The sequence below is a fragment of the Bubalus kerabau genome, chromosome 22 (assembly GCF_029407905.1).
Source record: "Bubalus kerabau isolate K-KA32 ecotype Philippines breed swamp buffalo chromosome 22, PCC_UOA_SB_1v2, whole genome shotgun sequence".
Taxonomy (NCBI): domain Eukaryota; kingdom Metazoa; phylum Chordata; class Mammalia; order Artiodactyla; family Bovidae; genus Bubalus; species Bubalus kerabau.
In genome coordinates, this window is record NC_073645.1 from 20,440,899 (window position 1) to 20,453,800 (window position 12,902).

Consider the following 12,902-nt stretch of genomic DNA (forward strand, 5'->3'; position numbering starts at 1 on the left):
CACACGGAGTATACTATTCAGTATTACAGAAAAAGAACATGGATTTTGGAATTAAAACACAGTTCAAACACAGGCCCTGACCCCAGTTTTCCTTCATCAAAAATGAAGGAAATGATACTATATCATAAGTCATTTGTACATTTTAATATATATGTAAGCCACATGTCACCATTGTCTGGCACAGGTCAGTGAATACTCAATAAATATTAGTTCCCTTCCCTCTAACTGAGCAACAACCTGAAAACCTCATCAAAATGACAAGACTAAACCATCATAGTTGGGTGCCATGGACTTAAGCTACCTTCCTAACCACAGTACAGAGAACTCTGAGGTACTCCATAGTTCTCAACATCCCCAAGGCTCTTGACTTTGATTTCACCCATACATTTGTCAAAAAATTACGTTCAGATGCAGCACATCTGACTTCAACTATGTCTGTGGCACTGTCTAGCAATTTCTTTGTATTTTAATTCCCCAAAATTCTTCCTTATGGATAGTTTCAAAATTTCTCTTCTCTCTCATTTCATTTTTTCCCCCTTCCTCTCCATTCCCAAGCCATCACCTCTCATCTGATAGCTCTAATGGCCTCCTAGGTGATGACCTTTATGTTTGGTCTTTCCCCTTCCTCTCAGTCTATCCTGTAACAGCTAATCCAGTACATGTTTCTGAAACATCATGTTCATATATCACTTCTCTATTCTAAAACTTACAGTGACATTCCCTATTTTTTAACATATCAAAGAGAAAGTGTTAGTCGCTCAGTTGTATCCAACTCTCTGCGACCCCATGGATGGTAGCCCACTAGGCTCCTCCGTCCATGGGATTTTCCAGGCAAGAATACTGGAGTGGGTTGCCATTTCCTTCTCCAAGGGATCTTCCTGACTTCAGGGATCAAACTCAGGTCTCCTGCACTGCAGGCAGACTCTTTACCTTCTGAGCCACCAAGGAAGCTTGCATATCAAACCTAAACTATTCACATATAAAGTTTATCACAAAAGTATCTCTTAAGATTTATAAATGCACTATATAATAATAGGTTTTTACAAAGATTTGCTTTTGTTGCTACTCTGGAAATTAATGACCCAGAAAAGGACAAGAGAGAAAAAATCATATATACATATATATGTGTGTGTATATATACATATATATACACACACACACACACAACTCATAACTTTTCAGTCAATTTATCAAATTTTTGAAAAGAAGTTTTATATAGTTACTGTTTGGTAGTAAGAAAGATATGCCCCCAAAATGTTAAAATTTCTAGCAAAGCTCTCTATTTTCTAATCAAAGATGCAAACTTTAATACCTATTATAATGTACTACTAATAACCTGACAGTTTATAATATTTCTTTATCCCCAAAATTATAAAATGTTGTATGATTCTGAAGTTACTAACCAAGGGAAATATTTCCTTAAAACAATAAAGCAATGAGATGTCACACAGCAGTGACTAACCCTATGAACTGCTGCCTCCAGCGCCCTCTGGTGTTGCTGATCCTAAAAGCAGCACTCCAGGTTTACCACAAACATTGAACGGTGGAGATTAATATACCACCCGTGCTGCTTCTTCCTGAGCACCTGCTATGGAAGGTTTTATACCAGAGGTTTTATAAACACGGTCAAATGGAGTTTCACAACAACTCTGAAAGGTAGTATAACCCTCGCTTCACTGTTGAAACAAAGCTAAAGAACTGAGTCCTCTCACCAAGGTTACAGTAAATGACAGAGACTGTTTACATGCATTTGGAGCTCCTAAGTCTGTGCTTGTAAGTGACTGTATAACAAACAATCCCAATGCTTCACAGGAGACCCCATCCACTCCTGCCTACTCAAGGAAAAAGGTTCATTAATTCTCCCCCATCTTCTGCATCGTCAGTTTTGTATTCTTTACGGAACCCCATCAACATACAAACGTGTTTTCCTTACATTTCAAAAAAACAAAACAAAACAAAAAACACCCCAACTCCCTCCTGATCCCATCTTTCCTGCTGACTACTGTACCATTTCCTCACTCCCATTAATAGCCAGGCTTGTTGCCTCCAATTACCCTCCCCTCATCCTCTTACAGCGGCTCTGCTGAGATTGCGCCCCACTACTATGCCAGACTTGTTCTCTGTCAAGTTCACTGATGACTCCAGATGAGTCCACAGTTACTGTCAGTACTCCTCTTACTGACCCATCAGCAGCAATTCAGAACTAATCTTTCTATCCTCCATGACAGACTTTCTTCTCTTGGCTTTCAGGATACCATACAACTCTTTTTTCACACTATACAAGAATCTCTTCAGAGCTCTGAGCTGGTTTCTGCTTTTCTCTCTGCACTCACACTACTGCTCCCGGTGCTCCATCCTTAGTGCTCTTCTATTCCCATACACTCTTTCTTGGTAACTGCGTTCAGTCTCACAGCTTTAAATACTACTTACATGCCAGCAACCACAAAACTTCTATCTCTAGCCCAGGCCTCTCTTCTGAACTCCATTTGACAGATCCAACTAGCTGGTCATTATCTCCATCTGGATGTCTTGAAGACACTTCAAAACTACCATGTCCCAGACTGTACTCTGATCTTCCCCTCCAACTCTTCAAACACAGTTTTTTGCCCCGAAGACAGCAACTCCACTTTAACAGGTGCTCAGGGCCCTCTGAGCTCACATCTGAAATCAGCATTATAGTTAAACCTTTGAGATTCACACTGTGCCCTATAGATGGCAACTGCTTACTGTGTGACTGACTGAAGCACATACTGAATGTCTTAAAGTACACAATTTACCTACCCTGTGTTGAAAAAAGGATGGATCAAGATATTTGTCAAATCGATCTTCAAATTTTACATCTGATTTTTTCCATTTCACCTGAAAAAAAAAAAAATTTTGAATATCAAGGACATTTGCTCAGAGTAAACAATACTCGGAGCAAAATTAGAAGATTTACACTCTAAGAATAAGAAATTTGAGAAATGGTAGAAAGTTACTACCAATCTGAAAAGTTGAAATATATGATTAAAAAAACTACCTAACTTCCCTTTCTGTGTATTAACAAAACTTATAACTTTACTTAGAGTGATTATTTCAGTTTTCAAGGATTATTAACTGTTAAATTCTCTGACCTCATAAATGTGGTAATAATTAAACAGACAAAATAAATTAAGAATCTGAACATCTTTGTCTTTAGATTGCATTAGTTTTATTACAAAGATTGTGTTTCTTTATAAATACAGCTATGCAAATATTATTTGTACTAGGTACATATGCACAAAGCTTGAAAAACTCTCAAAACTATCTAATAGCAATGGACTCATTCTAGTTACCAGGAAAGGAAACTCGCAAAGAGAGAGGCTACCTACATCAGATTTCTCTTCTTTCCATTACTTTTAATCCTAATAGAACAGAATTAACTTGACAGCTACAAAGGGCTCTTACTCTGCAAGAGCATCTTATTCCATCTGATAAAGCAAAATATGGTAAACTACTCATCCAGAAATTTTCAACATAGCGTCATCTCTTAATCTGCAACAGTAAAAGGAAAGACAAGGAGTATGCTAAAAAGTAACCATGAGAATACATGGCTGGGTTAGCTAACTGCTCAGTTATAACGGTAAACTTCGCTGAAGCAACTGGTAGGTCCTGCCATTGCATAACAGGTATCTATTACTACAGACCTAAAGTAAATCTCCTTGTTTTCAGGAGGCTTACTTACAGACACTGGGGAAATACAATCTAATAAGATTTTTACTATATAAATTAAATACTGAGCAGTATTTCTGTTGCACCCCATTTCAAGCTACATTTTCATTTACTGAAGTTGTAAAACTTAATTTTTGATGTTAAGTCATGAACACTTCTTCCTGTATACAATTATTTTCATACTTACTGAATATGACATCTGGATTTTAGTATTGGGAACCAGTTTCACCTTTCCTTCACTAGTAAGATTAACATCAACAATTCGATTTCCATTAAAACCTATTTCAAGTTTTTTATAGGTCCAAAGATAATAATCTTCTCCATTTTCATCTGCTTCACCAACTATACCTACAAAAGAAATAACACTTCATACAAGGTATGTAACATCACTTAATATTTAAAACACAATAGAAACTAAAGCTCAGTAAAAAGCATTTTTATAAAAAAACAGCAACATTACCATTATTCCTTACAGTTAGAACAAGGAAGAGCTGCAGGCTGGACTTCTCTTTGTTAAGTACTTGGCAAACCCAAACCGTTTTCACTTCATGGTAAAAAAGCTCAGCATAGTCTATCATTAATTTGATCTTCAAAGTTCATACTTTGATCCTCAAAGTATACCTTCCACCGTAATAATTATGACCATATACTTTATATTCCCTGATATCTCAAAATTTCAAGGAAGCACTATATTACCATTTGGCAAGGTTCTCAGTTTAGTGGCCAAACTAAAATTAAAACCAAGGTTCCCGGAGTTCCAGTCTTGTATTTTCTCTAATAACCTATGATCAATCCATTCCTAATAGTTGCACATATGTATATAAGTATTAGTTGCTCAGTCATGTCCAGCTCTTTGTGACTTCATGGGCTGGAGCCCACGAGGCTCCTCTGTGCATGGAATTCTCCAGGAAAGAATACTGGAGTAGGCTGCCATTTTCTTTCCAGGGGATCTTCCTGATCCAAGGATCAAACCCGGGTCTCCTGCACTGCAGGCTGATTCTTTACCATCTGAACCACCAGGGAAGACTAACTTAAAATGCCTCCTCTTCACACCTCAAGTCTTAGAATTATCCCTAGGATTTTGTCGACAAAATGACAGAAATGTTGAAGATAAATGGTACTGAGGCAATAGTTAAAATGATCATTTTGATCCCAATTTGGGATACTGAAGGAGAATACCCAAACAAGGAAGCAGGTAGTAACTGAGGACCATCTCTTGTGCCCTCATACTGTCGGTTAGTTATCCAATGTTCCCCTACACCCAAGCCTATAAATTCATTAGAAAATCTTAGGTTCTAAAAGTTACTCCTTGGGTCTTCCCTCTATGGTCAATGCAACGCAAGAAAGCATTGTGGGGGGGGGGGATCATTTTTTTATTAAGAATCATTTGCTTATTAACCAAAGTTGTTCTAATTGGTACAAGTTCAAGGAATACAGATGCATTTTCTTTGAGGTTGCAGAGGGATAATAAAATCCTCCTAATAATTAATTTCATGGAAGTTTATTTACTCATCTACTCTGAAAACTCTGAGGGTGGGGACACAATTACACTAAATAGGAAATTCTCTGAGGGACTTTTAAAAGATCTAAAACCTTTATCCCAAGAAAAGCCAGGTAAATATTTATTTCTGACAAGGCTTTCCATGGTTCAGATATTCTAGGACATTCAAAAGTATCTGCCCTAAATATGGCAGAAACCCAGAACTAAAAAAGATTTATGTTAAGACAGGAAAACACAGCTGCTATGTTGCTATGGAGGCCCAAGAAATGAGTGGAAAAGCCTAAGGTTCCAGGCAGGAAACCCATAAGCAATGCAAAAGAGCAGGAGAGGGACTTGTTCTCTCACCAAAAAGAGGAAACCCAGATTAAAGGATTCTCCTAAACTACAGGCTCAGAAATCTTCAGCGAATATTCAGCAGATCTTCCTGCTACCCTCAGAGCTGATCAGAGAAATGTCTGTTATACTAATTACAGTCATTTACATGAAATGCTTCCTATTTATACCTAATTAACATGAAACACAGTAATGATGCTGCATGCAATTATATCTTGAGAGTAACTTTCTTATAAATTCCATCTTAGTCATAGTGTTAGTCACTCAGTCATGTCCAACTCCTTGCGACCCCATGGACTGTGGCCCGCCAGGCTCCTCTCTCCATGGGATTCTCCAGGCAAGAATACTGGAGTGGACTGCCATTCCCTTCTCCTGAGGATGTTCCCAACCCAAGGTCGAACCTGGGTCTCCTGCATTGCAGGCAGATTCTTTACCGTCTGAGCTACAGGGAAGATCCTTAATTCCATCTTAGTACCATAGTAAACTCTGAGTTGATATGTTCAGTCTTTCAATTTGCTTCTCATGAATACAGCAGTCTGCTAATAATTTTAAGAATTAGAATATTAACTATATGTACTAATTATATATAAGAACAAATCAAAAACAAACAACAAAGATCAAAAAACAAACAACAACAAACGCCACTAAGAGAAAAATGTGATCAAACATGCTGGCTATGATAGATGGCTGTACTTTCTGCATATTAAGTAATTTAATCAAGTCCAGCACAAACAATGTTTGGATTATGCATAAACTGGTATTACTATTCTATTGCTCCTCTCTATCAACAGCGATGAACAAGGACATACAATATAAAAAAATAAAACATAAAAAAGTTAAAAAAAATTTTAAACATAATATAGACTTTTGGAAAATAACAAAGAACTAGCAAAACAAGTCATTCAGGAGACTCTTGAACCTAAAAATCATACCACCACAGTTCTGCATAAGATAAAGCCAGAATATAATTTTAAAGTCTATTCAGTCCCCTTGATTGTATTTGATAAATCAAAGTAAGATTTGAGAAAAATGGGGGCAAGAGGAATATTTCAGACTGTTCAAAGCACCTTTTAATTTCTTGAATCTGAAAAATTATAAAAGTTACATTTTCAGGAATTTTCATGTAAAGTTTGACACAATGTCAAAAATCTTTCAAGCAACAGGAGACCATATAAAACTGGTATTGAAATAATTCTGTGGAAAAGAATGAAAACACATTTATTGATTTGGTGTACAATCACCTGCATAGTCATTACAGAAATCTTGCTTATTATGCAAATATCCCCCAAACTTTAAATGTAACATACAGTACTTACCCCATATTGGTAAGTCATCTATGTACATCTGGTACCAGTAATGATTTTTGATAGCATACACAAATGCATCTCTCTTTTCTTTATCTAAGTCAATTTCACAGTAAGTGCCTGGCATCACATCATCTATATAAAATAAAAACTGCAAATCAGTACTCTTGCTTGCAGAAGAGTTACAGGAAAATTAGCACACACAAAAACAACATTTATTGAAGTTGAAATTTCTACTCGTAACAGATGAACCTGGGTGATATATATATGGGAATTCAGTATCCAATTCTTTCCTCTTCTGTGTATGTTTAAGATTTTCACAATAGAAGAATTTTAATCATCTTTACTTTCAAAGATATCTTCTTAGTGAAGAATGCCTCTCTTATAGAAACAAAATTATATAGAACATTTACAGAAAAACTTTCAAATGAATAAACTGATTTAAAACAGATATGAAAAGCTTAAAATACATAGGAAAGCTTCATTTTATAAAAAAAAAAAAAAAACTCAAAAATATAATCCTAAGTAAAGCCAACAATTTCTAGCTATACAATCTCTGAAATAAGTGTTCATCTGAACATTCTTGGAAGTGCAAGTCACTGGAGGCCACAAATTCTATGAGAAATGCCAGTGACTTTTCATAATTTGGAAGATTAAAAGGCAAACCTCTATCCAGCAGGTGTCACTGTATATAAATTACTGGAAAGTTCCCTCGAGATGAGTCATCTCCATTCTTGACTGCTTTTAAAAATACTCCTATCTGAAAATACTGTTCAGATGCTCTCTAACTTATAAACCTTTCAAAAATGTGCTTAGGATCATCAGTTTCTACACAAAACAAAACAAAATCTGAAAAAACACTCTATATGACCAACCAAAGGATTGAACAGTTTTTTTTATGTTACTTAGGCAATGAGGGGAAAAAAGAGAGAAATAAACCTTAACAACAACAAAAAAGAAAGCATAGATGTTTGTTTTTAAGTTCTCCTGTACTATAATACTGGTTATTTAGAACATGAAAAACAACTTCCTCCAAGAAACAATGTTAAATTTCTCAAATTTTTCAATGCTGATTAAAACAACTTAAACATAAATTGCAGCCAAAGCATAACAGCCATCTATGTTATTTAGACCAGAAGTAACAATCTGAGGTGTAACTCCAGATATCACCACCATGTCTCCCCAGTCCTCAACAGAGAGAACAGCTTCCCCTCATTACTACTCAGCCCAGAGTGGATACCCCAAAACTATAAAACCAAAGATAGCAAGAAACACTGAAGTCCCATGAAACAAGGACAGGGTAATACTCTCACTCTCAAAGTGGGACAAGAAAATTGCTTTGTATCCAAAAACAGGCAAGTCTGGCTTGGAGAACAAAATGAAGCAGTGCAAAGGCTAACTCAATTCTGCCAAGAGAATGCACTGGTCATAGCAAATCAACACAAGAGACAACCTTACATATGGACATCAACAAATGGTCAATACCAAAATCAAACTGATTACATTCTTTGTAGCCAAAGATAAAGAAGCTGTATACAGTCAGCAAAAACAAGACCTGGAGCTGACTGTGGCTCAGATCATCAGCTTCTCATAGCAAAATTCAAGCTTAAACTAAAGAAAGCAGGGAAAACCACTAGGCCAGCCAAGTACGACTTAAATTCCCTGTGAACATGTAATGGGGGTAACAAATAGATTTAAGGGATTAGAACTTGTAAATAGTGTGCCTGAAAAACTATGGAAGAAGGTCCACAATATTGTACAGGAAGCAATGAACAAAACCATCCCAAAGAAAAAGAAGAGCAAGAAGGCAAAGTGGTTATCTGAGGAGGCCTTACAAATAGCTAAAAAACAGAAGAGAAATGAAAGGCAAGGAAGAAAGAGAAAGGTATATCCAACTAAACGCAGATTTCCAAAGAACTGCATGGAGGCACAAGAAGGCCTTCTTCAATGAACAGTGTATAAAACTAGAAGAAAACAACAGAAGGGGAAAGACTAGAGATCTCTTCAGAAAATTGGAGACATCAAGGCAACATTTTGTCCAAAGAAGGGTACAATAAATGGCAGAAACGGTAGAGACCTAGTCGATGCTGAAGAGATCAAGAAAAGATGGAAATAATGCACAGAACTGTACAAAAAGGATCCAAATGAACCGGATTACTACAATTATGTGGTCAGTCATCCAGAGCCAGAAATTCTGGAGAGCGAAGTCAAGTGGGCCTTAGGAATAAACCTTAGATGAGAATAATAAATATTAATAATAATTAGTTAATAAAACTAGTGGATGCGACAAATTCCAGTAGAACTATTCAAAACCCTAAAGGATGATGACATCAAGCTGCTGCATTCAATATGTCAGCAAATCTGGAAGACCCAGCAGTGGCCATGGGACTGGAAAAGGTCATTCCTCATCCCAATTCCCAAGAAGGGTAGTACCAAAGAATGTGCTAACCATCGGACAACTGCATTCATCTCCAGGCCAGTAAAGGGAGTTGCTCAGTCGTGTCCAACTCTTTGGGACCCCATGGACTCTGGCCCACCAGGCTCCTCTGTCAATGGAATTCTCCAGGCAAGAACACCGGAGTGGGTTGCCATTCCCTTCTCCAGGGGATCTTCCCAACCCAGGGACTGAACCCAGGTCTTCCACATCACAGGCAGATTCTTTACTGTCTGAGCCACCAGGGAAGCCCTTCATGCTAGTAAGGTCATGCTTAAAATCTTGTATGCTAGGCTAAAGCATTATGCAAACCAAGAACTTCCAGATGTCCAAGCTGGGTTTAGAAAAGGAAGAGGAACCAGAGATCAAACTGCCAACATTTGCTGGATTATAGAGAATGCTAGGTAATTCCAGAAAAGCATCTACCTCCGTTCCATTGACCATGCCAAAGCCTTTGACTGTGTGGATCATAATAAACTGTGGAAAGCTCTTAAAGAGATGGGAATACTAGATTTTCTTACCTGTTTCCTGAGAAACCTGTATGTGGGTCAAGAAGCAACAGTTAGACCCCAGTATGGAACAACTGACTGATTCAGGATTGAGAAAGGAGTAGACATGGCTGTCTGCTATCTCCCTGTTTGTTTAATCTATATGCTGAGCACATCATGAGAAATGCTGGGCTGGATGAGTTACAGGCTGGAATCAAGAGAGGTGGGAGAACAACCCTCAATAACTTCAGATATGCGGATGATACCACTCTAATGGCAGAAAGCGAAGAGGAACTAAAGAGCCTCTTGATGAGGGTGAAGAAGGAGAGTGAAAGAACTGGCTTAAAACTGAATACTGAAAAAACTAAGATCATGGCATCCGGCCCCATTATTTCATGGCAAATAGAAGGGGAAAAGGTGGAAGCAGTGACAGATTTCCTCTTCTTAGGCTCTAAAGTCACTGCGGATGGTGACAGTAGCCATGAAATCAGAGGATACTTGCTTCTTGGCAGGAAAGCTATGACAAATCTGGACAGTGTGTTGAAAAGCTAAGACATTACTCTGCCAGCAAAGGTCTGTATAGTCAAGGCTATGGTCTTCCCAATGGTCATGCAGGGTTGTGAGAGCTGGACCATAAAGAAGGTGGAGCACCGAAGAACTGATGCCTTTGATCTGTGGTGCTGGAGAAGACTCCTGAGAGTCCCTTGGACAGCAAGGAGATCAAACCAGTCAATCTTAAGGGAAATCAACCCTGAATACTCATTGGAAGGACTGATGCTGAAACTGCAGTATTCTGGGCACCTGATGCGACCAACTGACTCACTGGAAAAGTCCCTGATGCCGGAAAAGATTGAGGGCAGGAGAAGAGGGTGTCAGAGGATGAGATGGCCGGATGGCATCACTGAAGCAACAGACATGAACTTGGGCAAACTTTGGGAGATGGTGGGGGACAGGGAGGCCTGGCGTGCTCCAGTTCATGCGATCGTAAAGAGTCAGACGTGACTGGGCGACTGAACAACGACAATCCAACAACAATGGCTCCTATACGTGTTTTCTTTCTACCCAGGCCCTTTCAAGGCAGCAAGAAATTTAGGGTTTTCATAATGGCAAAAACTGAGACTGAACACAGGAGAAGGAAGGGAGAATTAAGAAAGAGATTACTACAAAAGGAACTAAGAGAACTACCAGCAAGAGGGCTCCAAATGGGATTTCCACAGATTGTGTTAATGCACCAAGGGCAGCAGGCAACTGGAGCTACAGAGGGGAGAGCAAGAACCACAGGAAGGTCCAGGTTGAGCAGCAACAAATGGCCCCAGTGGCCGTGGGAGAACTCACGCTACCTCTGCAAGGCCATCAAATACCGTGTGTTAAATCAGACATTCACTGGTAACTGTCATTCACAATGCAGTAGTTTCTCCGATGAAGTTATGAGGTATACAATATGACATTTGCCCATATAAAGCACTGAAAAGATTCCTCACAGTCTGAACTTTAGCTTAACCCTCTCTTTCCCAACTATCTACCATCCTCTCTCCCTATACTCTAGCCAAAGTCAACCACCTGCAGTTGCCACACACCTTGTGCTCCCGGGGCCTCTGGACTTTGGTTTGTACAGTAAACCCCACCTCACGTGTCTATCCTAAAATCTTTCCCATTCCTCAACCCTGTCCCCCACAGAGTGATCTCTGATTCCCCAACCTTTTCACTGCTGAAACCACACAGCCTGCCCCTTCGCTGAAGCCCCACGGCTTTCTTTCCATAACTCCTACAGCACCTAGGCCTGCACCACCTAGAACCTCACACCAGTACCTCAGCTTCTCAAAAAGACCACCAGGTCTTGAGAGCAATGTCTATAACTGATCATAACCTTTTTCAGCCCCAGCTCTGCCTGTTTCAGTATCCTGCACAGAGCAAACACTGAACAAATAAACAAAACATTTTAACAAATTTTAAGAGCATGATTTTCCATTTATTTGACAAAGGAAATTACTAAGTATGCACACAGACATGCATCTGCCTGTGAATGGGGGCGGGGGAGAGGGTGTGGAAGTGTGTGGGTGTAAGGAGAAAATACCAATATAAACAAATGAAATTTTTCAGCTGAGTATCTCAGAAGGATTGATAAAGAAGTCTTGAAGAGTATCTTTCAGTGATATAAAGTCTAGAAAACAAATACTGAGGTAAAAGAGAAAACATCATTATGGCAGGCTATAATAAGGACCTAGGTTTGTCATATTTGAATGAAATTCCTCTTGCAGGCATGTAAGCAAATACAAACATCACCAATAACTGAAGAGCTTGGTCGCTCAACTGAAACAAGCACTTCCCTCTGGAGGAAGCCACTTCGAAGACAAGGAACATAATGTCTCTGAATATACCAAATCACCACTCAGCACTCTACATGACTGGAACACAATCTGAAAAATCCATCACCACAAATCACAACTTTAAAATTACAACAGGATATACCTTTCTCACCTGCTCCAGTATTCTTGCCTGAGAAATTCCATGGACAGAGAGCCTGGTGGCCTACAGTCCACGGGGTCGCAGAAGAGCTGCATACAACTTAGCGACTAAACAACAACATCATGCTCTTTTCACATGAGAGACACGCCTGTGAATCCTGAAGAGGATTCAGGATCTTACCAGTGCAAATTTTTTTTATGGGGGAAAAAGAAGAAAACCAAAGTTATAAAGTAGCAAATATAACACTGATCTTACAAACAGAAAGCAAGGGTAGATTCTGGAAACTACATGCCAGTAAATCTGTCATTCTCAATCAATTCTCAGTAAATCAATTCTCAACAACACTCAAGACTAATAACTGAATAGATAGTGAAAGCACTGAAAAAAGAATGTGATAATTATTCATGAGTTCTCTAAGAACATATCACACCTTCCTTTGTTTACTTTTTCTTTTGATAGCATTACTGAATTGGAAAATCAAAAATATTCTATCTCAAATTCAGCAGCACTCAGCAAAATTTCTCATGAAGTCACTTTAGACAAATGATAGAGAAATGGGCAGAACTTGGATTTTAGTCTGGATATCATTACCTACTACCTTTGTGAATAAAAGCAATTCACTTAACCTCTGTGACCCTCAGGTCTCTCAGCTGTAAAAGAGATAACATCTATGCTATCTCCGTCCC

The 12,902-nt window shown here is 38.6% G+C and overlaps 1 protein-coding gene across 1 annotated transcript in view; it reads right to left on the reverse strand.

Annotated features, from left to right (window-relative positions):
* Positions 1-12,902, reverse strand: part of TM9SF3 (transmembrane 9 superfamily member 3) — a 58,349-nt gene that overhangs the window by 29,387 nt on the left and 16,060 nt on the right. The window contains exons 3-5 of the mRNA XM_055560673.1: positions 6,841-6,963; positions 3,878-4,038; positions 2,782-2,859 (exon numbers count right to left, since the gene is read on the reverse strand). Coding sequence (XP_055416648.1) covers positions 2,782-2,859; positions 3,878-4,038; positions 6,841-6,963 — 362 coding nt within the window. The remainder of the gene's footprint in view (positions 1-2,781; positions 2,860-3,877; positions 4,039-6,840; positions 6,964-12,902) is intronic.